This window comes from Bombus impatiens, unplaced genomic scaffold (assembly GCF_000188095.3).
Source record: "Bombus impatiens unplaced genomic scaffold, BIMP_2.2 scf_0102, whole genome shotgun sequence".
Lineage (NCBI taxonomy): Eukaryota > Metazoa > Arthropoda > Insecta > Hymenoptera > Apidae > Bombus > Bombus impatiens.
In genome coordinates this window covers 5,282,245-5,309,990 of record NT_176521.1, presented here as the reverse complement: position 1 = coordinate 5,309,990, position 27,746 = coordinate 5,282,245, and the positions used below count along the sequence as shown (strand labels likewise).

Genomic DNA, 27,746 nt, shown 5'->3' with positions numbered 1-27,746 from the left:
AAGCTGAATCGCTAGATAACCGCGACGTTGGACATTTAAAAGCCTTATATTCTAAAGACATAAATTTTCGTGCTATGGTCAGAGCCGGCTGTTGTTGCTTCAGGCGTAAAATTCACCGTCGAAAGAATAGAAAGTACAAGTTGCACCTTGACTATTATAAATCCTGGTGAACCGATACGATCTGCAACTAGCGGGCGGCTACCTTACCTAACTATTATAGCTTTAACGCGACGTTGACATTTCGGCCTCAATCGGAGCCTGGAATTCGACTCGTTATTAAAACGTCCAGGTATAGCTTGGTCCAGTATCGTAGAATTCAACCTTGTTTCGATTGCAAGGTGTGTACACGTGGCGTAGAGTTGTAAAAGAAACGCGCGTGATGTCGAAATAACTCTCTGTAAACAAATTAGATTATTTATCTTCGAGATGAATTTCTTCACCGTTCCAGACTTTTAGAAAGTTCGTGAAAACAGTGGGACATTTATCGAACGCTCTGTTATACCATACGATTATTCGTTGAGCGAAACGTTTGAAAGTTTTACCAATGAATATAAAAATTCCTTCTGGAAAGACTCGACGCTGACGATTTGTTAACCTTTCGAGGATAACTTTTAAGAATTATTATCTCACTTGTAACCTCGCTGAATACATAATACTATAACGGTATAATATTATGTAACGTCGATGATTCGGTTCAACCATAAGCGTTAAACTCAATTACATGCGTTACAAAAGAAAAGAAAAGACGTTGCATAAAAACATGACATGTGAACGTTGCAGATTTTGACTAATCTTCTTATATATGTATATATATATAGGGTAGATTATACGATATAATTCAACATTATGCGATATAATATTATATAATATTATAATACAATCTGCACAACCCCATACCCTATAGTTGAACCGAATAATCAACATTATCATATAATGTCTGTTTTTTTCTTCATTTCTTCTCCGCTGCATACTGAATCATTGTGTTCGCGAAACTCTTGGTCCCAACGTTACTAATCGTGCAGACCTCAGCGAAACGAATCACCTTTATTTTCTCTATTTTGTCGGCTCCGCTAGGCGCCGCTTGCAAAACCAGACCAACGCGCATAAATTACAACGGTGATACGTATACGGTTCACGTTTGTCGGAGAAAAGTATAGCGGCTGGTACGCGAAAGCAACTTAGTAGGACGCATCCCACGCGATCCGTGCTACGCTATTTAAAGTTCCTAGACTATCGCCGATTATATAATCGATCATGCCACCAGCTGCTTAGAATCGATCTTCCATCGATGTAAAATCTGAAGAATTTTCGGATATTTTCCTCTTTGTCGGATTCGTTCGATGTGATTTTTCAAGAGCTTCTCTCCTACAAATGTGTTTATTATTTCGATCGAATATTTAACAGATCGATTACTGGCAGATAGGAAGATCAATAGATATATTAAGAACAACTCTCGATATTTGATAAACCGTGTTTCACGTCTGCCAGCTCGTCTCTTTCAATTCGATCTGCCTTCTCTTCGTCTCCTGATAATAAAGCTCCTCTTTTCCACGTATCGATCGCCGATATATCATATATTTCTTTAAATAAAAAGTCCATAAAAGTAGCATTCTAGAGATTCGACGACCAATGAATTGTGCCAATGAACAAGCGTAGAACGACAGAATTGATCGACCATTGCGAACAATGTAACAGAATCGCCTTGAGCTTCAGGATATTTCACAAACTATCCTCGTATGTAAAATACAAAATCGAATCTGACAATCAAATATATCGATCGACTACATCATTCGCAAATTTATTCAGACGTTCCATGAACACGGTGGCCAGCGATACTTCAATAACTTTTCAGGAAATATACTGAAATAAAAAATCTCGTGTCGAAGTAAAGAAACCGCGAAAGTTATAAAATTGTACGATAGTTACCCTAAACGTGGAATAATTAAAAATTAGTCGATCGTTGAAAAGAAGCACCACTAAAAGAAGAAACACGTCGCAAGACACTGTCGATCTAGAAAGAAAATGATCGAATCTCGTAACCCGTAAATAAAACCCCCGTTCAAATAAAAATCCGTAGACCCATGATAAACCCCATCAATCGATCCCCGGACGAGGATCAGGGAAACGTCGAGGAGGATGAAACAGCTCGAAGGAGGGAACTCGATCGACTTGATCGATAAATGAATGATTCATGTAATTTGACGGTTAGCCTCGCGATTGTCAACCAGGTCATTACCATCCGGTCGGTTGCATATCCCACGCGAGACAGACCACACCTCGGAGAAGAGGGCAACATCCCACGAAGCGTCCGGGGCTCACTTTCACGTGCCCACGCCCGTCATTCATCCGACGATTCAATCAGCCGTCCCCGGCCTGTCGATCGTCTTTTGATATTCATTCACTCTTTCCTTCCCTTCTTTCTTCCTTTTTTTTTTCTTCTTCTTTTTCCTCCTGCCGAATCGATGAAATCTAATTTGACACCGCGTCGAGCGCCGGTTTGATAAGTTGAGCGGCCGGTCCTGATCCTCGACGAATCGTCTCTGGTCGCTTGGAGAGAGGATTACGTGCAGGGTGGTCCGTTATTGGTTATTAGTGGAGTAAGAAATTTTATGCAAATTCATGTTGCGGTGAACCTAATTCAAAAAATAAGGGTAAATAATGTCGAACATCGGAAGAAGTAGATACTATATTTTAGATATTTTATTTTTGCATGTTGTTGCACTCTTAAATTTCTTACAAATGCTTGGACGTTTGTTATATATCGTTAAACTATAACATATTATTAAGTTTTACATATTTATAGGAATTTCATATTCTTGAGAACATAATCGAGAAGGTACTAGGTTCTTTCAGAGTTTTACAACGATGCATCTTTATACAAACATGAAACCTAATCTGTCGATCTTTATTTTGATAGGACAAAATGGATCGTATGTAATTCGATAAAATAATATAAAACAGAAAATGTTGTGCGTCCATTATTTGTTTATAAAACGAAAGAAACTTTTCGGACGACCTAATAGAACGTACGCGGGGATTTGTTTGATCCGCTGAACGTCATAAGGTATCATATTTCGGATATTTTATATATTTTTACATATTTTTATACATTACCGTGCCTTTAAACTTCCCCATACATGAGAATTCCTAACAGTCTCATAGTTTTACGAACGTTACTAACGAGACTGACATTTTTAGAAACGTGACCAGAGCAGAAAGAAATTTGAATTTATTCTATCGACTCGATGCATTTCAATGATTCCATGGAGCAAGTATGGAGACAAGAAACTCCTAATTAGCTAGAAAGAAGCTATTAAGCCTCGGCTTAACACGAGAAAACAATTTCTCTTTAACAAACGCAACATCTCGTACGTGAAAACAAGACGAGTTTGCCTGTAAGAAACGATCTAGTTAACAGTCAGAACAATCACGCGCCACCCATCTTCTTCCTTTTCTCTATTTCTTCAGCCGTAAGAATCACTTAAGCAGCCAATCTCGAAAACCATTAAAACTTCATGGCTTTAAGCCGCGTTACGACCGCTCGATAAGATTACGAGAGCAACGGAACACCATCCACGAGGCCCCGTGCGTGTCGAGTAGAGGACCATTCACCGTGTACTCTCGACAACGTCGATCGACGATTGACCGAGTTTCAGGCAAATTTATGCTCGATGCACTACGTCGACCCTGTCTAGCTATCTCGTGACGGAAGAACGCTACACGATTCGATAGTTACCAACGTATTAAGGAGAGACTAATTGAAATATAGAGCTCAGGGTTATAGAAATAGCGTTACAGCGACAAAATATGAAATATGATGCAGGATATTGTAAGTTTTAGTGTTATACTTGGAATTTTAGTCTGGTCTTGAGCAGCATACGTCTAATGTCTGACACTTAAGTAGTATAGGTCTATTGTTTAGTCTGACGCGTCAGGGAAAATACGGTACACAGTCGGTTTCTATTTTTCCTTGAGCTTATAACACTTTGTAATTGAAATTTTGTTTCTTTATGGGCAGAGCAATTACAGGAATTGTTCGTTACAGTCAGGTACCTTTGTTTTCATCGGAAATTAACAAGTAATTGAAATTTTTACTTGGTAAGGGACGGTAAAGTGAAATAAATACAGTGATAAGGCAATATAATATAAGATGATACCAAAGTATATTGTGGACAATATTTATGTATAACTATGTCAAAGCCAGGTCTCATTACACTTCCAATGAAATTTCGGAGGAATATACTGATGATAATACTCGAATGACACATTCGCAAGAGATTTCTAATATCCAAATATATTTTCATTTACTCGTTATGATATTTAGAGATCGATATAATCTTCTATTTATTATTGTTCTATTCTTTTAATATATTCGGTATATTCGTTGGAATATAAATTTACATAAAAATCCACGGTCTACGAATGGTTTGTCCATATTCACACGCAAGTGCTTCGTTTGCTCGTTGTAATATTTACAAACTTAAATAATCTTCTGTTTATAATTATTCTGTTTCTTCGTTTATATTCGTCAGAGTAGAAAAATCCACGGTCTACTAATAGTTGGTCGATACTGACACGCAATGAACGAAAAGTGAACAAGAAGAGGAACTGTCGGCAGCTGTTACTCGATAAATATGAATTTTTGTCGCCTGGATAACCCATTTGACCATACCTGTACAGTGTGGGACAGGATCGTGGTAGATGTGAACGGTGCTTTAAGCGACATCGCTCACGGCTGACCACCTCCGATGTGGAAATGAAAAACTTGCCTCTTTGCGCACGGCTGACATTGCGATCTCCTGGTGACACGATTCGATTGCCGCGTTTCTCGGTCGGTTCCTCTAACCGGTCCAACGAGAGACGCTTCTTTTCCAACCTTTTTCCTCGCGTTATCGCGTGTCTCTTTGCGATCTTGATGCGAAGATTGATCGGCCGAGTGACCAGTTTCAACAGTAGAGTCGCGGCAATGTATCGGCGTATCGCAGAAGTTCGGTACTGCAATATCATTGTAAGTAGAAAGCAATGGAATTCGATAAATCTGCAGATTGAAGATACCTATCATACTTGGAATAAAACATAGTATAACAACGAATAAAATACTATGGTGAATCACAAGGATTGATCGGATGGAAGTTTTCATGCGATGGAAAAATGGTAGAAGTGGAATAGTTTGTTGTTATGAAAGAGAAATATTGTTTCCCTTGTGGGATGATTAAGTTAATCGAATTGATAGATTGAGAAACGTTGAAATTTTATTATTGGAGAACGCTGCAGTAAATAAGTTGTACGTAAATTCATATGAAACTGATTAAATATAAAGATCGACGTGGTTTCTTCTGTTTCTAAAGGCGAGCATACTGATTCTATGAGCAGGACATGCAATCCAATGAATATGTAGCAGAAATAATTTGTTTGCTGCAGCAGACTACTTCTTTTTTTAATACAGTTTTTTCTACCTGCTTTCATACCGACTTACGCAAAGTTGTAACACTCGACTGTCGTAAATCATACGATTATAGTGCTATGTCATTAAATTGCAATGGATATATGCAACGAAGATATGCAACTTTTTACTCTTTAAAGTACAAACTACTACGCGCTAATGACGTAAAAGATCTAGTTTCATATTTAATCACATAATTCTTATTATTTTTATCTAATAGAATCTAAGTTCAATCAGGATATCGCTTAATTTTTAAAACGTATCCGAATGAAAAGAAATTTTATTTACCTTTCATTTTCTTTGCTTTATTTATTTAATTATATTTCTTCAATTTCATCAAAATTTTATTTAATTCTTTTTTTTTTATATTAATCGATTTCTATTAACATCTACCGTTTCAAATTAAGTATAACTTGCACTTGCAGTTTCTAAATGTCTTTCAATGATCAACATAACTCTTCTATTTTCAGTTTCAACATTGTTTGAAGTTCGCGTAATTTCTTCTTCTAACTGTTAAATTACCAGCTACTTAAACCAATCAGTGAAATATCCAAACGCTTGCACGCAATTCACAGCAAATTCCAAACTTCTGCAGTCACACCTAACGCAACGACCACGAAAAAGAATCCAAAACTACCCACGTTATCTCGATAATATCCGCTCTATCTACTTTACCTCAGACAGACCTTCGAATTCCTAAATCTCGATATCCTATCAAAACTATTATCTTTAAATCCTTTTTTATATTCAAAACATTCAGATATCCAAACTTGTGAATTTTCAAATCTTCAAATTTTTACGATTCTTCGAATCGTCAAAGCTTTAAGTCTCGAATTCCTGAAGTTTTCAAACCATCGATTTCCCAATTCTTCAAATTTTACTACTTCGCATTCCCAATTCTTTGAATGTTTAACTCTGCGAATTTTCCAACCATCCACTTTCTTCCGATCTCAAACCTTCGAACTCTAAAAATCTCTGAACTGCCAAATCTCTAGATTTTCAAATCTTCGAATTACTCAACCCTCGAAAGTTTGAAATTTGCGAACCTGGGAATCTGCAGACCTACGAATCTTCCAGCTTTGCCAATTACAACCCTTCAAATTGCCCAATCTCCATCATAGAATCCTCTAAAATAGCTGGAGGAAAAGTGACAAGTTAATCGTCTGGACTGCTCAGGTAGTCGTAGTATTAATTCGTTTCGCTTTCACCGTGTGATTCTCAAACAGATAACGATCGACAGAGTTGCTTACACCTGGAACAGCAACACCTGTTCGACACTCGTCGTTCTAATCTCTCATAGATCCATTCACCAGCGTCCATGGCCTATCAAAGGGAGACATGTCGAAACACGATGAAAGCAAAAAGTCGCTCGAGTACCACGCAAATCGCGTTATATCTTAGTAGAAAAGCTCGCACGCGTTTAATCAATCAATTACCAGCTATCAAACGATTCTGACGCGAACGAATCTGTTGTAATCGTTCTGCTCTATTCCTCGGTAAATTCCCTAGAAGAAATTGTAGCCAGAGTAACACATCATCCGGACGTCGAAAGAATTATTCCAATTGAACGCATCAGGCCCGTGGTTCGTTTCATCTAATAAAGTTCGTTTCAGTTCGAGACAACTTGCGATTAATCGGTCGAACGAAGATTTTCTGGCATCGTCCATTGCCATAAGACTCGAGGAATTATCTCCGTCTTCTTTTTTCCACCAGCTTGTCCAGTCGGGTCTCTTGTAATGAATCATTATGGTGCAGTTACGAGTCAGTTCATTCCGGATAGCAGACGATGTAGGAAGAGGAGACGAAGATTAGTTCGAGTCGCTTTGGTCGATTAAGTGAATGGATTTGGAAAGCGGGGAAGAAATTGTTTAATGCGGATGATGACTGTTTGATGGATGGGCGAGAGTGGACGATGGTGTTTGAATCTGAATATTTTTACTTTTCCTTTATTTAGGCATTCGTAGAATTTCCTTGTATAGATTTTTCTTGCATTAATACTATAATGGTTGTGTTTGCTAACTCCTCGACTAATTTTTCGAATAATTTCGAATAATTCGGGATAAATGGTTTGGAAAATAATTATTTCTCTATTCTCGAGATTTATCGTATTTTATGATATTAGGTATAGGAAATGTATTTTGTCAACTTTGTACAGGAAATACATGTTAATAATGATGATATTCAAAGTATTACGTTTGTAGTACTAAAAAAGCAATTGTGGTACAGTAGAAACGATATTTGACAGTTTGCGCAAAAAGACGAAATTTTTAATTGATTTTTACTTAAATCAAAAACCTTCAAACTTTCACATCTCCAAATATCTGAATGCTCAGATTTTCAGATATTCGAACCTTCGATCTCCAAATTTCCACATGTCGATCCATCGAATTCGCAGATCTTCTAACTTCCAAACTCTTCGACCAAACTTCTCGAATTCCAATCTGCGATCTATATAAATATTCCAATACAACGAGACGCGTGACAATGGTGAAAGTAGCAAACAGAAGTTACCAAGTACAACTGGCGATCGTGATCGACATCGACCGACGTATCCGAGTTATTTGCTCGCATGTCAACCGGAACGCGAGGAAGAGAAAAGAAAGAAAAAGACAGCGAGGTACGTCGAATAAGTAGCGTGTAATTAAAAAGCAAGGAAGAGGACGTAAGGTTGACCGATGTAATCGAAAAGCAGCCACGCATCCTCCGCGTTTTATCATCCGTCCCACGGATTCGTTCCATGAAGATTGGGCGATGTCGGTTGAGATTCGAGACACGCTACTAATTAAGAGTCGACTGTGTCTCGCATTGTTTATGCACGGTTATATCCTCGTTTTGCTCGCGTCTCGTCTCCGGTACTGTTCTTCTGCATGAGCCTCGCCCTTTCCTTTTCGAACGCCTCATCAAAGATGCAATCGACCTCGCCTTTGTAAAAAATCATTATTCCATCGTTATCAAACGACGAAAACGTGTCGCCTTTCTACAAGTGAAAATGTTAAACTGACTCGAGTCGTGCTCGATAATTCGGTAATAATTGTCTTTTGCAATTTTACAATTTTATGTTAGGTTTTTGTTGAGAATTGTGGATCTTAAAAATACATGCGGAAATAAAAGTAAAGGAACACTGAGATTACACTTAGAATTTATATTAAAATAGTTGTAGATTTATTTAATAAATGATTGACAGGATCTTCGTCGATATACATTTGCACGCGTCTCAGCATTCTTTTTGGCTCACCATATATACCACACTGCCAATGGAACAGTTGCATTCATCTGTTTTTCGAGCGTATATACACACACATACTTCTATACAGCACACAAAATTATACATATCTCAATAGTTTTAAATTGATCTTTTATAAAATGATATCTATTTCGTTATGAAATTTGTTAGCGTAACGCCTCATCGAGAATACGATCGAACTCGCCCTTGTCAAAAATTATTGTATCTTGCTGGATGGGATAGTTAGGTATCTTACTATTTGAAAAAATGTAAATTTAAAGTCCAGTTTGTTTCACTGTTATCGGACGTGTTACTATAATAACTGACATAAGCATCGATACATGTTTGGAACTGATGAAAATTGAGAATAATTTTTGAGAAAATGTAAGACAGCGTGGAATTAAATAAAAACAAGAGATTACAAGTGTTTCCTTCAACTTGCACTGGAAAAATTACTTGAAAAAGGGGGAAATCCATTGCAGGCGCTTAGATAACTCAAATATCTGGAAAGTAGTTCTCGAACTTCCCTGTACTCGCGATTACGCTGATTTATTATTAGTTAAACGACGGTTCTGGTCTAGTAATTTATAAACTGTTATCGCGTTTAGAAAGCTAAGGGAAGCGACAAGGAACGAGGATTTGCGTGATACGGTTTTAATATGCTGTAATCACCGAACGTTATCGTAACGAGAACATAAATCAGAAATCTTTTAATACTCGTATTTAAAACACATTTACTGCTTTTCCCTCTTTTCTGGTTAATTATTCGATGCGACTACACATCATTTCTGTTGATTTCTCTGGTCCCAATGATGAAATGCTTCCAACGAATAAATCAAATAAAGAGAAACAGGCAGGATCTTTTTAGCAGAAGAACTTACTGTTTTGGAGAAAAGAATTGAAATATTTTCAGAAAATATGATAATTTATCGTCAAATATAATATGATATAAGAATGGAGTAAAAATTATCCGATTATCCGATTGTTATTCACAATTACTTACATTCGTTCTCAAGATAAACCTAAAGCAACGTGACGACTCCAATGCAGTAAAAAAGTTAAGCATAGAAATGACACTAAAATCATTTCCTTTTCACAGGTCTCGCTAATCTACAAAGATCAATCAATTGGAAATCCCATAAGCATTTCGGTGATGAATATCGTGCCGATAGAGAAGATATTTGGAGCTAGACGTACCAAAGGTGAAGGAATCGCAGCGACTGACATGTTGAACAAGTTCTGTCGATGGCAGCAAAGCAATAATCCGAGCGCATCGTCACCAGGACATTACGACACTGCTCTCCTTTTAACCAGGTATATATTTGTTACTTGTAACTTGTTTGTTTAATTGTATCTGAAAACTGTAGTATATAGGCTTGCAAATAAATGATATAATAAACTCATTTAAGAAAAATCTTCTAACATTTCGTTAGCAAACTTGATCAAGATCTAAGGATGGACTAATACTCTGGTGTGTATCTTCGTAATCATCAAAAACAGTAATAATTTACAAGAGTGCGAGTTTTATTCTTGAGTAATTTGTCCCATGAATAGAGTGGATTTACTAGCAACAAGATAATCGAAATTGTAATTTTTTAAACAACAGAATTTTATTTGTATTTTTTGTTTCTTTCTTTTTACCAAAAATACGTTCTTGTAAATTTATAGATTTCTTTGTTAAAAATGTATACAATCTTTTATTTCTATGTCTATTATCGAATTACGAAATCGTTGAAGTTATGGTGTTTCCAAGGAATGGTAATGATTTCAAATAAAACAAAACTTTTACAGGGAAAATCTGTGTCACAATTCCGACGAAATGAGCTGCGACACTTTGGGCCTGGCTGAGCTTGGACGAATGTGCATGCCCGGATCCTCCTGCGCTATTGTTCAAGACAATGGTCTGGCTGCTGCATTCACAATCGCTCATGAGATTGGCCACGTGTGAGTAAAATTATTAGGGATTAGAAATCTAACAAATATAAAATAAAAAATTTCAGTTCAAAGAATATAACATTCGATTGCCCAGTTAACTCGTCGTCGTTGACTCTGAATTATCATCAATTTTTGTATTTAAGATCACCAAACTAACTATTCTTCTCCTAAAATATAAACTACTTTCGGTACAATACATCAAAATTATAACACGTGTTTCTTATCAATTTATTACGTATGCACATAACACAAATGACTTAAATATACGACTCTAATCGTTTAATACTAATTCCGCTAAAAAATATTTGTATTCTGGTTTTTATATCGCCTTGTGGCTGAAGGAGGGTATTTTAATGTGCAAAAAATTAATATTATGATAAGTCTAAGAAATGAAAATCAACATTTTTTTAATATTTAAAACTAGCTTTTAGATATAATATGGGACTAGGTAACAGCTTATGGAATTAAAAAATTGCTTCCTCACCCATAGTTTTCATTTTTATGCACGTTACATTTATTCTAAAAATCTGCATCGAATAAAATTGATACCCAATTTGGATTTTAGGCTGAGCATGCCCCACGACGACGATGTGAAATGTACCTCCTTCAGAAATCGGTCTGGTGCGCACAACATAATGTCGAGGATGCTGGACGGCAACACTCGCCCCTGGGAATGGTCGAAATGTTCCCGGCACTACGTCACCGAGTTCCTCGAGTGAGTCAGTCATTACCTTGACGAACCACTAAACCGTCTTCATTTTGAAAAGTGTGACACTGACAGATTGACCCTTGAATACAACTGCGACTTCGTTAGCCTCGTTAGGATTTCCTTTTCCTTCATCAGACCACCGATGATCGCATTAAAAAAGCACGTGGTTTTAAAAAATAACACACGTTTTCCTGCAAAGGCGGATCCAGCCCAGAAATGCCATGTAAATCTGCGATGAAGTTCATGTAAAAACAAATGGCAGGGTCGTGTAAAATCACGTAAAATTCAGCGAGAACGTGAAAAGTTACATAATACGGTACAATATTTTGCAAAGTGTCGCTAAACTTCGTAGGACGATGTAAGATCGTCAAATCGCTATTACAATATACAGAATCACGAAAACGTAATTATTACAACACCTTATCGCTTTAATCCGCGAAAAAAGAGCCTACCTCCCAAGATCTTTGCACGTCATTGTATATTTTTCGTTGTTGAAATCATTTGTATCGCGTCCGAAAGCTCTGCTTGTCGATCTTCGATAAAACACTGTGTCTTTGCTTAAATGTAACCCGCGTCCAATAGTCAAAAGGAGTTTGTTCTCTGTCACAACACGAGGCAGGAGATATCGCGTTTTGCTAGTATTTGAAATAGCGATATGAAAACTAAAGCTAGCCAAATTGGAAGCCGATGCTCCCATTCAGAACAATTCTAAATTCGATTCGATCGGGTCGAGAGCCGGTGCCGCGAGTTTTTCTGCGAACAACCTGAAGAAGACGACTCCTCGCTTAGGAATCCGGTTCCGCTGCATTTCTGAATGACCGGCCGCCGCACATCTCTTGGATCCTGTCCGTTTCTGACAAAAATTCGGCCGGCGAATGATTCAAGAGCCTCCCCTCGGATGGACCTGTTCAAACTTGGTGAAATTTATTTCAAGGGCCGGAAACGGAAACTGTTTGCTGGACAGGCCGGATAATACAATGGTGCGAGAGAACCCGAGAAGACTCCCTGGCGAAGATTATTCGGTGAACAAGCAATGCGAGCTGGTGTTCGGCAAGGGATCCGAAGTCTGCGCTCACATGGTGGGTGATGGTAAGTCACACATTTTTGTACGTATACATGCAGTGGTAACAAAATGCCACTATAGCATTTATATATCGATTAGGTTCAAATACATTCAATTTCGTGTTATTTAGCGATATGTATTTTCATACGACAACGAAAGGAAAGATTGTTATTGTGAAAATGAAATATAGAAGCTGTTAAAAAACCGCTTCATTGATATTGGCGCACACCTTTATTTTCTAATGAAGCGTGTTTCATCAAGTTCTGTATATTTCGTAGTACTATGAGAGTGCTGCTAAATGAAATGTTGATATACTCGGACCTAATTATTAATTAGTATGTAAATGCTATAATAAATACAACGATGTACCAATACTTTTTATAGACACTGTATGTTACGTACCAAATTATTAACCCTTATTGGATACTAACATTTTGTATATGGCTTGCCGCCAGATTCGAGCTTCAATCTCCCTGTGTCTTCAAAATAATCTGTACGAATAATATTTGAAAGCTCTTCTAAAGCTGCCCTTCTTTTTTGTCACTGTATAAGTAGACATATTGTTTTACCAGATATACCATGCATGATCAATTTCCTGAATAATCAACGTGAGTAACTCTCCAGTAAGAGTTGCTGTATATCTCATCTCTAACAAAGGTCAGAGTTTTCTCAAAATTACCGAGCCACGGTTAATTGTTTCGAGCAACACGATGCTCGAAACAATACGCAGCAAACATACTGCTTAAGAATTGAGGTAAACTGAGCGGTTGGTTGGTTATTGGCCAGGCAGTGTGCAGGAGACTGTGGTGCACCACACCGCACGGAGGTCAGTGTCGTACCCAGCACATGCCGTGGGCTGATGGAACCGCCTGCGGCCAAGACAAATGGTGTCTTCGAGGTGAATGCGTCTCCCGCAGAAATCTCGAGCCAGTGGATGGCCAATGGGGCGCATGGGGACGATATGGGAAATGTTCGAGGACCTGCGGCGGTGGTATCAAGAAAAAATACCGTGAATGCAATAATCCACCTCCGCAAAACAACGGCCATTACTGTATCGGTGAACGAGTAAAATATCGCAGCTGTGGTACCAAGGAATGTCCACCAGGAAGTCCTGATTTCAGGTATTTATTATTCCGGTTCGGATTAGTCAAGTTACTTTGAATTCAGATCATTTCAACTTATAACGACGCACGAAAAATATCTGAACGTTTATCGTAGGAAACATTTACGAATACAGTATGTGGTGTTGTATAAAACTTTTTTGAGATTTGATCAGTGTCGTGATGTTAGCGATATAAGTTAGGCGATAATCTTTAGCAACATTTGCAATACTTTCTCTATTAATCTACCTGTTCTCCACTCTGTTCTCTAGGGAACTACAGTGTTCGTATTTCGACAACAACAATATGAGAATTCCAAACCTGACGGAGGACGTTAAATGGCATGCCAAGTATTCGCGAAGTAAGTGTAATGACTAGACCGCGAATGTTTGTGCGAATTTATATTTTCACCAACATAACTGGAAGAATGGAACATATGTGACATTTTCTTTTCACATTCTGAAGCCTTTAAGACACAAATCTTTTTCTTAAATCTATCAACGGAAATATGTATACAAAAATATAGAGATACTAATAACACCATAGCAATGGTTTCAAATTTTTAAAAGAAGTTTATGGATTATGAACTAGTCAAGATTAAATGTAAAATGCTGCTTGAGCCGCGAAGAATTTAACGCTCGTCCTTATCGTCCTCGACGTTACAATTTCTGTTCTTTCTTCCTGTTTCAGTATCGCCGGGGGATCGTTGTAAATTGTACTGCCAAGTGGAAAGCAATCAGTATTACATGCTGGCGGACAAGGTGATCGACGGAACACCGTGCAGCCGGGATACCTTTCACATATGCGTGAACGGCCTCTGTAAACCAGCGGGATGCGACCACGTTTTAAACTCGACGGCGGAACTCGATATCTGCGGCGTATGCAGAGGCGACAATTCCACCTGCCAGTGGATCACTGGTTCCTACAACTCCACCCAGTACGGCTATACCAGAGTCGCCAAGATCCCAGCGGGTAGCAATAACATCGACATCAGGCAACACGGTTGGAAGGACATGCAAGGCGACAGCAATTACCTCGGTACTTGATTCCTTTCAGTTTTCAATGAACGTGATACCTGACACGTTGCGAGAATCGTGTGAAACCTTCCTGTTTCAAGGGAGCTGTTAAACTTGCTAACTTTAACTGAACTTTCTTTGAGAATTTCTTTCTCGTTTCTTTTTTCTTTTCTTTTTAGGAAAATTGTCGAGAATAGTTAGATGATTTATCGTTACGTTTGTTAAGATATCCTTATATGATGGGGAGATATCTTTTTAAAACTTATGTACAGTTTGCTTACAATTTTATTTGAAAGATTAGATTATGATAAAATATGTTTTTATCAGAATTTTGTTTCCTCAGTTTTGATAAAAAAATGAGATTATAAAACAGTGTGAAATAATTGTTAATTGGTCTGTACGATACGTACTACAATTTAACAGTTCAATGACGCAATAGAATACTGTATGTGCAGATAAAAAATGTTTTCTTGCTGTACCAGTATATGCCATGTAACGTATCTTAACAAATATAGAAATAATCGTACAATTATCTTCATTTTGTGGGAAAAAATTGTTGATGAATGTCTAAATTTTAGTATTCATCGCTAAATTGTGACATTGATCTGTTTCAGCTTTGCGTCTTGGAGAAAACGGGAAATACATATTAAATGGGAACTTTATGGTGATGACCCAAAGGGTGATCGTAGATAATGGCGTAACTATCGAATACAGCGGACCTGAATCAGTTGTGGAACGTCTGAACACTTCCAGGCCAATCGAAACTGACCTAATTCTGGAAGTAAGTGTGTGTGTAATTCAACATTTCCAAAATAACTATATTATTACTCATTATGATACTGAAGTAATCAATCATAGAATACTTATAGAACATAACAATAGAATATCATGGAATAAAATTAATTATATATTAACGTATATGTAGTATCGTGGAAAGATTATCTGAGAGAGATCCGACGAAATATAAACAAAGGTGCGAGAAAGCCTAAGTGTCGACAGACCGAAAGGGTGGGGAAACTTCAATGGGCCAAACGGCCCATCAATACGTCCTCGGTCCTTCAGTCAAATAGTTACGCGGAAGGAGACGTACGGTGATTATGATCGCGGACGGTTACGGAACACGTACGTGGTAAGGAGTATGAGAAGACAACAAAGAGATGCTTAAGGGAGAAAGACGATTAACCTTCAGTCGTTAATTGAGAGTCTAGTTGCAAGGAGTTAGTTAGTTGCGAGTCGTCAATTGAGTTAAGAGAGTTAAGTCAAGAGAGAGAGTTGAGAGCGAGTTGCGTGTTGTTATGAGTTGTTTAATTATTAGTTGTGAGTTGTGAATTATCAATTTAGTTGTCTTAGTTATACCACGTTACTGCATTAAGTTCACGTTAAATAACCATCGTTTCCTGTTTAATCCACATAAAATAGGAGTCACTGGAAATTTTTAATAATTCTGATCATGATTCTATATATATTATATATATGACGAATATAATATAATATAATATTACATAATATTTATCATATTACTTATAATCTTCTAGATATTATCAGTGAGGGAATTAAATCCGCCCCAAATTACTTACGAATACACGGTGCCGCGAGATATTCTAGAGAGCTATGAATGGAAACTAAGCCAGTGGTCAGATTGCAGTCTCACCTGTCAAGGTATGAAGCATCGTAAGGCTGAGTGTATAAGCATCGAGTACAAAGAGGTCGTCGCTGATGATTACTGTCGCGAGTCGGAAAGGCCGCGGGAAGAGAGTCAAATGTGCAACAATCATTGTATACTTGAGTAAGTATGCTGTCGATAAGTATATAGTTATTAGTTAATTAATTATATTGGACTAAGTGCATTTTTACTCTGAATGCTTTAATTAATTTGTTACTGTCAAGCTATAATAACAAAAATCTATTTGAGTAAGACAAATCACATTTCTGTTGAATGATTCCAGATGGAATATCACTGAAGTATCAGAATGCTCGAACCACTGTGGTCTAGGAACTCGCATGGTGACCTCTAGATGTATGCAAAGGCTGTTGCATTCGAATCATCCACCTCGTGCAATTCCAGCACAATCGTGCGCTCATCTTGAACAACCAAACGATACGGAAGCTTGTATAGGTCCCTGTGAGGATGCTCACTGGAGTTACGGAAAATGGAGTGCGTGCAATACCACATGTGGTGGTGGAGTTCAATACAGAACAGCTATCTGCGTAGACTCGAATCGAAGACCAGTTTCCGAAGAAAATTGTATGGGACAAAAGAAAGATTTGGAAAGAGCGTGTGGAAACGAAGAATGTCCCAAGTGGGCGTTCAAGAATTGGAGTCGTGTAATTATATGTCTCAATTATTTTGACTTATTTAATTCCTAATCTTATCGCTAATGTAAATTAGCTGAAAAAGGTTGCAAATGAAGTGTAGCGTTAATGCAACATTGATCCTTAAGCAGTTAAGGGATTTCACAATTAAATTGTTTTTTGTAATCTATTTATTTCTTTTTATAATAGTGCTCAGTAACGTGTGGCGTGGGGAAGAGAAACAGGCACTTTGTTTGTCACATACAGAATCGTATTGTTCCAAACAGTTACTGCGGTGACACTCCTCCTAATATTGCAGAAACTTGCAACCCTGGACCTTGCGAGCAATGGCACTCTGGTGATTGGAGCCCAGTACGTAATGGTGTTACACATATTTAAATTTAAAGCGATTTCAAAAAATAGAAAGCTTGTAGAAAGAAGTAGTACTCAAATAAAATACATTAAGCACGTTCTGCATTAAGTAAACTTGTCTTTGTTCACAGTGTTCAGTTACATGTGGTGAAGGTATAAAGCGAAGAAAAGTTATATGCAAACCTATTGATGGAATGACAAGTAACAAATGTTCTCCTGCCAACAAACCTGACGATACTGCAGTCTGTATACTGAAACCTTGTCCAGTGGTACATTGATCTTTTTTTAATTCGACATTCTTACTGTTCCTTAATGTATATTACTTCACTTGTAAAATCATATTTTATTATTTACAGATAAACAAACCGCCAATTAAATATTCTTCTGATCCACCATATGAGATTCCTTCTCAGCAAGATAACGAAATTCATGATATAATTTTCCGTTATGGATATAAATGGCACGTTCAAACACGGCAGGTTGGTATTTACATGATTATAATATTTCACTCAATTTTTTAATTATCGTAGTTGTAAATGACTGATTAATTATTTAGAAAAAAAGATAGTAACGTTATATATGTATATATTATTCGTATCCCAGTGCTCCAGACCGTGCATCAAAGGCTATATGAATACAGCGGTAAAATGTGTCTCCATCGAAACAGGAACCATTGCACCTGACAGTTATTGTGATAACGAAAAGAAACCATCTACTCAGATCCCCTGCAATCGTTATCATTGTCCAATGTGGATTCATAGTGACTGGGGCCAGGTTAGTTTAGAAATACATAAAACGATAATGATATGAATAGATGTTCTATCATTTTATTTCTGACATTCAGGAATATTTACCTCATTTAGGAATTATGGAATTATACGTATTAATGATTAAATTATATAAAGTATTGCTTTAGGATAATTAACAATCTTTAATTAATATTTAGTTTACTTATAGAAAGTTGATTACAGTTTCCCTTTCTAATCAGAAAAATATAAAATAATAATTGTTGTGTATACATTTTTTGATCTCAATATAATAACACAGTAATAAAATATAAGTACAGTACAGTAAATAAAATACGATTTAAGAAATATTATATAAATTATGTATATTAATATAATTTACTAATTTATCAATTTAGTGCGACGTAGAATGTGGATTGGGACACCAGTATCGACAAGTACGTTGTCGAAGTCCACGTGGTGAAATTTTACCAGACGAGAACTGCCATGACATCGAAAAACCGGAAATAGCAAAGACGTGCCGAAGGAGACCTTGTGTAAATACTTCTACAGACCGAAAGAATCGAGTAGAAACGAATATTCTCCGCAAGTGGAAAACTTCCAAATGGAGTGCCGTAAGTATTGTATTGATTTGCCGTATTTTCTTTGATGTCGCTTCCTTTTTAAAACCCTTACTGAATAAAAATACATAGGCCGATAATCTGTTGCTTATTATCTTTATATTGTACTTGTTATTTATATAAAAGTATTATTTATGATAAAAAGACAAAATCTCTTTAATAACTACAATAAAACAATAGCAACTATGGGTTCAAATTTTAATTTTGTTTTTACAACAATATCAAAGAAGGTAAAGTAATTAAATGTCGTTTGTCAATGTCGTGATTTTTCAATTCCACCATTATTTAAGCTGTCCACATTTTGCACTATATAATACGCAAATCACTAATACACAATATGTAACAGCGGAATCAAAAACATTAGAAAGATATTAAATAGAAACAAAAAGATTTAATTAATACTATTTATCTAACTTTTAACATATCCTAGGGTAATTACAATTAATAAACAAACAATATTAGTTCTTAATAGACAGACAAAAAATAAAAAAACAAACGACCATGATGTCTGCTATAGAAAGACACTACTAGACACTAACAGAAATATTAATAACCCTTGAATATTAGCGACCATTTATTAGGCTATACCAGAATAAATTAAACAACAATTTCGAACTGTCTTTTCATAAATCTTTTATGAATTCTGAACCTTTCTTATTATTACAAATAAATCCCCATTAGAGTCTAAAATACCATACTTGTCGAATAAACGTCAGAAGTGTAAGCGTCAAGGATCGAAGGGAGTTGATAAGAAGTTTCCATCGCAGTTTGGATCGAACGAAAATGTTTTGCAGTGTTCGAAATCGTGTGGTACCGGACACCAAAGGCGAAGAGTGGAGTGCACGATGAGGAGAGGAAACCACGGGCCGGAAGTGACTGTAAAGGACGAGCAGTGCTCGAGGCTTGGCCTGAGAAAACCGAGATCGCAGAGACCCTGCCGACGTTTTGCCTGCAACTTTATTTGGCAGGAAGGACCTTGGTCTGAGGTATCTTCATACCTCGCCGCTATGATCTACGATTTATCGATCACGTTTTACACCATTGCCTGCCTCTTGTTCATTTCGATCCACTTTCAATATTCGGATTTTGTCTTGGTTGGATCCTCTCGATCGAGCTTATCGATGAATTTTATGAATGAGATTAAGTTACAATACTTTTCTTGTGTCCAAACGGTTCATTAATGCTTCTACTTTCTGATTCTAAGAAACAACGATATTATTTACGAAGAAATTACAATAATCTTTATTGTATTCAGCCAGTACGTTATTATCCTAAATGGAGAATGAGATACTCCAAAATAGATGTAAAATAATCTTACTTAGAGAGGTCTAGAGTTTAGAGATACCGAAATCTTTTATATTTGTTTCCTATGATTCATCCGTAAGCTCGATTTCGTATGCTCGATATAGAAGTTGTTTGGCGAAAGATATTCACTAGGAAGTCGTATTTTATCGTGTGGTTTGAGGGGCCGATATTCTCACTAATCCTTAACCAATCTTTGTAATCCATTTTCGATGAAAATGGATCATAAACTGGTCGATTATTGTGAGTCAAATTTCGAGATAAATTTCGAATTTGCACAGAACCATATCAGCGTCATTATTTACATTCAACGTTAACTTTGATCGAATGAGGTCTTGGTATGTTTCCGTTATATCATAAAGATATTACATAATTCAGTAGATACAGTAACCCAGAAGCCTATATTACTTTAACACGTGTCTAATAATAATTACCATGTTTTTTGGACCTTCCATTTCTTAATAAAATATATTTTTTTATTTTATTTTGTCCACCTCTGATCAATAAATACAAGAAAATTCCAAGGACAACAATTGGAGCAGAGAAGTCTGTCCCATTGGATTCCATACGAATACTCTAATAATAATTCATCCTATTAACACTAATAATATTGTGTTAATCCACGGTTGATTCACGCTTGCATATTTAATCGTTCGAACGAGCATGCGATTTGTATGATTTTCTTCATGAAATATATCATTCCTGTCGATGCAGCATGCGGAAGTTATCGATATACATGACACTAGATATCGGTGTCATCGTTCCTTTATTTTTTTTCTTTTCTTTTTTTTTTTGTCAATGCTCTTTCCCAAAGCATTTCATGAAACCTTATCATCTCATAACAACATTTATCAGCTATACTTATCTCTTAATTGAACGCACATCAATTTATCTTCGAGTGAATCACTATAGTATATTGTATATATAGTATGTAGGTAGATATAGTAGCTATTCGATTTATTGCAGAAAAAATTAAATAACATGTTTCCCACCATTTTTATATATACAGAATATTAAGTTACTAAGTAAAAAAGGAAAAATGATAGTCTGGAAAGATGTAAACATTGTAAAACAATATCATCGATGTACACTCCTGTTCAAAAGTATGACGACTCTTGTTATAGCAAGTATTGATAAATTATAATTAATCTATAATGTTATCAGAAATTTCTGCACAATGTTATAGGATCATTAACACATATTAATACGTTTTTTTATTTTTATATACTACATCAGAGTATATATTTGTAATAAATAATAAATAATAATTAAATATTTTATATGGCCATGACTCAAATAGTTGCCTAACATGGAATAATAATTATACATTTTTTTATATATCTGTATCTCGTGCTTTTCGTCATTGCATTTACCATTTTAGGCACCTCAGCTATTAATTTGTTTATTGCATTAAGTGCGATACTTATCTATTCTTCTTCAAGAATATTCTATAAATTTGTTCAAACTTGGCAATGTATGTAAGTGATTCCAAATTTGTATACCAGAACCTTGTTGTAACTGTATCAGTATTTTCTACAGATTTTTACAGTCTATTCTAATATTGATCATTCCCATCCCAAAGCAAAATATAGTCGAAGATAATAAGTGTCCTCCTGCTTGAATACATAGATAATATATAATTTTCGCCACTAATAATAAACATCATTACCAATCACAAATATTGTGAAAAACAGTAGACATAAAAAATAAACGTTAATGTAAATGTTTTATGTCAATTTACAAAATTGTTAAGTGTTAACACCAATTTAGACATCCTGTGTATCATTCTATATTTATATGTATACCATATATATGCATATCTGTAGATATAATGATTCAATGATATTCACTTTTTTAACATACATTTTATATACATTTTGTGTACAAACACCATCGGTGCATGAGCAATAATGAGCATGAAACCCATACATTGTCACGCTTTCTGCACATCAACAGCGAATATTTATCAAAAAAATAACAAATGGTGCGAGAAATATTCTGATAAATCACTAAGATACTTGCACATCTTACGTGTACAACAAGCACCAAAATATAATGCACAAAAAGAAATAGATGGACGAAAAAAGACGATAAAATATTGAAGATATGTTACTACTTTTCTATACTAAAATCAATTAATATGTTTCAAGTGTTCGGCAGAGTGTGGTGAAGGAATTCAGCAACGATCAGTGTCCTGTCACCGTGCGAATCGTTACGGATTGATCGATCCTACGCCCACTGATAAATGCCCGATGGATCAGAAGCCTAAATCTCAACAGCCTTGCAAATTGCGAGAGTGCGACGATGAATATTATTGGCGTGCTGGTCCGTGGGGGAAAGTAAGTGTAATTTAAATAAAGAAGACGTCAAGAACGATAACAAGCAATTAAGCAATTGAAGATCATACAATTAATCCTGCGTGATTATTCTTCAAAAAAATCTTGCGTTGTAAATTTCAGATCTATTATTTTTAGTTTGCACTTCTCAAATCTTTTTCCCACGACGTACAGTATTTTGCATTTTGTACGTAACGTGGTGTAAGATCATTGGAAGTTTCTGAAAACAATTCACAATTTTGAATTAATTAAAAAGGGATCGTGAAGTTTACAATGCAAAATGCTAAAATACTGCTGATAAAAAAATTTAATTAAAGTGTCTGTAAATCAGTGTAATCAAGCTAGTGAATAGTTAAGAAATATTTTTAAAATATCGAAATAGCATATGTTAAAGATATTTGATGAAAATCACCAAATAACCGAAAGAAATTTCAACTACAGTGCACTCACAGTTGTGGCCAGAAGGGCCATGAAACACGAAGCATATACTGCGTGTCCCTAAAAGGCAACAGAGTACACCGTTCCCATTGTCCTAAGAAGTTCAAACCGCTACAGAAGCGGAAATGCAACCAAAGAAAGTGTTACGCAATGTCCTGCTATGAGGAGAAAAACTATTTCAACGCTACCAAGGATGGCGAGTACATTTTGGTTTTGAGCGGAAGAAACATGTCGATTTACTGCCATGGAATGTCGACCTCCGAACCAAAAGAATATTTAACACTGCCAGCTGGTCCTGAGGAGAATTACGCGGAAATATACGATAAGACGTTAGTATAAAAAAAAAAAGAATCTAAATCATTGTAATGCCATCGTTAACTCACCACTGTGTTACGTAATACAGAAATTACATTTGTCCAAAAGTTATGTTGCTATTAAAATTACTATTACTATATTACTATTAAAAGTAATACCTTTTATGGTACTATGTACTTGTTTGTAAATTTTTTGGAGTCACAAGTTGTTTTAGAAGTATTTTGATAAATAGAGTCCTAAATTAAATATTATAAAACAAACATAGAACGACTTGAATATGATCACTTGTCCGAAAAAGAAAGAAATTAAAAAATGAAGAAATTGTTTGAAATATTAAAAACGAGGTAGTGCGAAACAAGTTTATCGAAGAATTATTTGATAACATTTTTGGAAGAAGAAAAATTGTTGAGGGAAGAAAAGCTGACATAAAGTATTCATTATTTCAAATTAATCAATATGTTTTTAAGAGATTGATATAGATTGAAAATGAGAAAAAGGCAATTTTATGTCATTAATACTGGAAATTTATATCATTATCTGTTTTAGATCAAACGATCCATATATTTGTCCTTATAATGGACCAAGAAACAGCAACTGTAATTGTTCCACCTCGGGAAAGACAACATTCAGGAGGGTACGAATTGACCCTGTAGAATTGTACATCATAGGTATGCTGTAATAAACGTCTTAATACGTATAACAAATAAATTATTTATAATAAATCTTGGAAAAAATATTGTGTCTTTTAGAGAATGATTATACATTTTCGCGGATGACAGGGTTAAACCGTGTCGAATATGGAACAGCTGGTGATTGTAATAGCATTGCGCATTGTCCTCAGGGTCGTTTTAGCATTAACTTAAAAGGAACTCAATTACAATTATCGTCGAGTGTTGTTTGGACATCGCAACGTGAAGCGTCGATGGAAATCGATAATATTGTAAGTTTAATGTTCTATTTATATTACAGAATATTTCATTTTTTGCTATCTAAATGCTATAATATCCATAATATTATCCATAATATTAAATCTACTTAATAATGAAACTAAAAATTTGCATATTCTTCCTTTGCAAGTATGTATGCCTTTTTTAAATTATTACATTTATTTTTTAAAGATATGACTTCGCAACTAATTTGATAAAAGGTCTCTATTCACAGACTACCGTAATCCATTAGAATAAAATCAGAATAAAATACAGTGGTAGAGATACTCTAAGGAATGACGAATAATAATAACAACAATAATAATAATAACCATATAGAGAAAAATAAAAGAACTATAACGTATTCAGAATAGTAGCATATAGGAGGATATTTACCAGATAAAAAGAATGGTTTCTTATTATTTATATGTATATTTATATATAATTATGCTTGTAATTTTAGAGCAGACAGCATGTCACCGGGAAATGTGGAGGCTATTGTGGCTTTTGTAAGCCGAAGAACGGATTGAAACTAGACGTTCTACCACCCTAGTCCGCAATATATAGGGCTCAATAATCTCCAAATGCCTGTAAAGTACAGGTGAGTGAAAGATATTTTTGAAATATACTAATTACTGTTATCATAGTAGCTATAGCATAGTAGCATTAATTTAAAAAGCTGACACTCTTCTTTGAAGATAAAGTTATGCTCATGATAATTACTAATTATTTAAAAATTAATAATTAATACGTAGAAAACTTTGATATATTGCTATATGAAACAACAAAAGATAAACTAGACTTTTCTCTTACTTTTATTTATAAAATTAACATAGTTCAATTAATTTATCAATCATATCCTCCTGTGAATAAATTGAAAATCTTTGGTAGCATAAACGTACGTTATTGCAGTTTTCAGCAGGTAGAAATTCCACTAATGGATCTTTGAGCGTATCGCAAAAGACTGGTTCGACGAACACAAGATGAAATCGACAAGATCCGCTACCGAATCGATCCTCTCCACCCCGAACTTGCTCTGAATCATTCGCTTAAATCGTTACTAGTCCGCTAGTGGATTTTTAACAATAATCATTGTACATTCAAATGAAAAAGAGTCTACTTCGAAATAGACTCAATGGACCGTAGATAATGTTTAAACGCTACTGACGAAATACCAAATATGGTAAAGAATAATTAATATTACGTTCATTAATCGTTCGACAGTTTGCATTTAATCTTCAGTAGTTTTATCCATCGGAAATAAGTATACTCGTAGAAGTGGAAGCTTCTTGATAAGCGACCTAAAATCAATTTAAGGAAACAAAACGCGAGGTAAAGTTAATAAATTCGAAATAGGAAACTATAGCCAATTTCACGAAACGAAACTGTTCTCCATAATGGAATCGTTCCAAGGGATGAATAGTCAAACATTACTAGTAGGAAGAATTCTCTGTAAGAGAAAATACAGTAGAAACCATTTATTGGAACGAAATCTTAGTTAATGCCTGATCAACTGAACACTAATTGAAAAATAGTGGGAAAAATTGGTAAGCTCCAATGTATATATATATATATATATAAACTGTTCGTCCCCTGGCAGGTTCAGATAAATGAAGTTCTACTGTAATGAAAGTGTAACAAAAGTTATACGTTCGACAGAGCCGCGTAAATTTTTCGCTTCCCCGAGTTATTCGTCGAATTCAAATACTTGTGTCCGGTTAAGAGGTCCGTTTAGGTATAGAAGTAACATAATGCCCGGTAAGAATTGCAGTATTCATTTTGTTTATACTCGTTGGAACATCATGACTGCTCGAAAAGCTAATTGTTTATCAAACAAGAAACAATGGAAGTATCGTAGTAAAACATATGTATACGTCGATCTTAGCACGCGAAGTACAAAAACTGGAAAACGGCGAGCCACGCAAAATCCACAAACCCAGCGTTGCTTTAATTGAGCCGAGGAGTTTCAATTAAGGATCTGTTCAATCGAGGTTGATTATACCGAAAAAGAAATTAGACTGCCTTCGCGAATTTTTTACAACTATGGTGCTATTATAAGTTTACTTGGAAAGAGTGAAATTAATTAGGCTTGAATGAATATAAAGCCAGCTAACGCACTTCATCCCTTCAACTCACTTTTTACTACTGAATTTCAATTGTTAGAAAAAGAAATGTTTTCTACGTCGGCTTCCCTTCTGAATGAAGTCGCCGGTCCTATTTCAATAGGACACGTAAAACAGCAGCTGTAAAGCTTGTTCAAAGTTAAAATTAGTATATTGGCAACTTCGTTAAAGAAGGACCATTTAAAGTATTTTATTTTGTATTTGGTTATTTGTATAGATACTCGATGTTGTATGGCGTATAGTCTTCTACAAGGATTATCCATAGCAACTTGTTTTAAGCTAATAATTTTAGACTATCAAACGCTTATGCAAATAACCGGATGTTCGTAAATAATTTTCTTTTCCGTGGAAAACATTCTTCTAACGATGCAAACAAGTAAACAGAATAGCTCGAGTACTAGAGCCTTCTGGATTATCTTCTAATGGAAGTCCAGGCGTGAATTTTTACCACTCTTAGTAATTAAGTTGCATTAATAAAAAAGAAAAGAATTGTAAAACGCGAGACAAGTTTGCGACCGAGTCGCGTTTCCTTGATGCGTAAAACAGTTGTACGTTCTGCCACTGCCATAATACCTTCGTAGTGCTTTCGTATTTCATCCATATACATATCGCGTGTAACGACCAAATGTTGAAATAAATACAAGTGTCGTTTGGACGAGACGATCGCATTGCTATCTTATGAAATTATTACATCATAAAGAATCATAATTTACGACTTTAGTATTCAATTTAGTATGCGATTTTAGTGGCACGTACGTAGTAGTAATGGTAAACGTTTATAGACGAGCTATGATTTAGCATGGTAGACTCGTAAACACATATTTTCGGAGTTAGCTGATTCAACTAATCTAATCGAAACTCCATATTAGTGAACGAATTAACTTATTAACTCGAGTCCGCGTAATGGACGTCGACAATAGCTGAATAATAATTCAGCCGGTCTTGTCTCGAATATTTTATAGAAGTATATATATATATATACATATATATATAGTAACATCCGCATATATACATCTTTTTTAAAGATATTTAGAAGAACGACGCGTATATATTATAAGGAGAATCTAACAACTAGACCAAGTTACATCGCTGTTCCAAATGGAATTAAGAATAAGCCATATAGAAAAATGTTACCTCCTTTCCTTGAAATTTAATTTTTTGATTGCAGTACGAAAATTGTACTCGAATTTTTGTCATTGTAATTTTCTTCGCGAGCGTTCTTTCAAATAAAACCTCGCCGTCTCGCCTCGCCAAATAAAATGACTCTCCGATGTAAATTGATCGCAAATGCAAGATCTAAGATATAACCAGTAAAAACTCGATAGAACAATAGATAACATAGTTTCTTAATTCAGTATCAGTAATTAATAAATAATATATCTTTGTTACAATATTGTATGTTTACTATCTTTATATCAAGTTTTCTAGTCTTCTTTTATGAAAATCATATTCTCTCGAGTTCCATCGTTTTAAATTGAACTCTCAGAAGAAGTGAATTATTTTTTAACCGATTTTATGGATATGTCTAATTTCACTTGGAATATAGATATAACCTGATCCAATTGTTACAGTCACCCTATATATTTTCGAATTTTTCGATATGTCGTTCGTATCATTGAAATCTCTTTGATTAGATGTTCGCATGATTTCGAGTATCAATCAATGTAATCAATTCGATTAAGAAGCGAAAAAAAGAAACGAAAAGAGTGTCGTACCTAAACCAAAATACCAAAACAATTTCCGAGTACAAATCCGTTTTGGCTAAAGTACGACCAATCCCTCCTCCT

At 35.5% G+C, this 27,746-nt stretch overlaps 1 protein-coding gene across 2 annotated transcripts in view; it reads left to right on the top strand.

The window, feature by feature from the left end:
- Positions 1 to 27,645, top strand: part of LOC100744478 (A disintegrin and metalloproteinase with thrombospondin motifs gon-1) — a 160,703-nt gene extending 133,058 nt beyond the window's left edge. Inside the window, exons 8-29 of one of the 2 annotated variants that reach the window (XM_003486218.4) lie at positions 9,766 to 9,980; positions 10,458 to 10,610; positions 11,167 to 11,316; positions 12,245 to 12,399; positions 13,164 to 13,494; positions 13,746 to 13,834; positions 14,164 to 14,511; positions 15,104 to 15,270; positions 16,025 to 16,275; positions 16,436 to 16,814; positions 16,992 to 17,153; positions 17,285 to 17,422; positions 17,510 to 17,632; positions 17,757 to 17,927; positions 18,298 to 18,513; positions 19,314 to 19,505; positions 21,972 to 22,160; positions 22,599 to 22,924; positions 23,457 to 23,578; positions 23,660 to 23,850; positions 24,300 to 24,437; positions 24,749 to 27,645. In XM_003486218.4, the coding sequence (XP_003486266.2) occupies positions 9,766 to 9,980; positions 10,458 to 10,610; positions 11,167 to 11,316; positions 12,245 to 12,399; positions 13,164 to 13,494; positions 13,746 to 13,834; positions 14,164 to 14,511; positions 15,104 to 15,270; positions 16,025 to 16,275; positions 16,436 to 16,814; positions 16,992 to 17,153; positions 17,285 to 17,422; positions 17,510 to 17,632; positions 17,757 to 17,927; positions 18,298 to 18,513; positions 19,314 to 19,505; positions 21,972 to 22,160; positions 22,599 to 22,924; positions 23,457 to 23,578; positions 23,660 to 23,850; positions 24,300 to 24,389 (4,158 nt within the window). In that variant the 3' untranslated portion in view covers positions 24,390 to 24,437; positions 24,749 to 27,645. The remainder of the gene's footprint in view (positions 1 to 9,765; positions 9,981 to 10,457; positions 10,611 to 11,166; positions 11,317 to 12,244; positions 12,400 to 13,163; positions 13,495 to 13,745; positions 13,835 to 14,163; positions 14,512 to 15,103; positions 15,271 to 16,024; positions 16,276 to 16,435; positions 16,815 to 16,991; positions 17,154 to 17,284; positions 17,423 to 17,509; positions 17,633 to 17,756; positions 17,928 to 18,297; positions 18,514 to 19,313; positions 19,506 to 21,971; positions 22,161 to 22,598; positions 22,925 to 23,456; positions 23,579 to 23,659; positions 23,851 to 24,299; positions 24,438 to 24,748) is intronic. The other variant, XM_012395047.3, reaches the window with a different exon arrangement.
- The last annotated feature ends 101 nt before the right edge of the window (positions 27,646 to 27,746 follow it).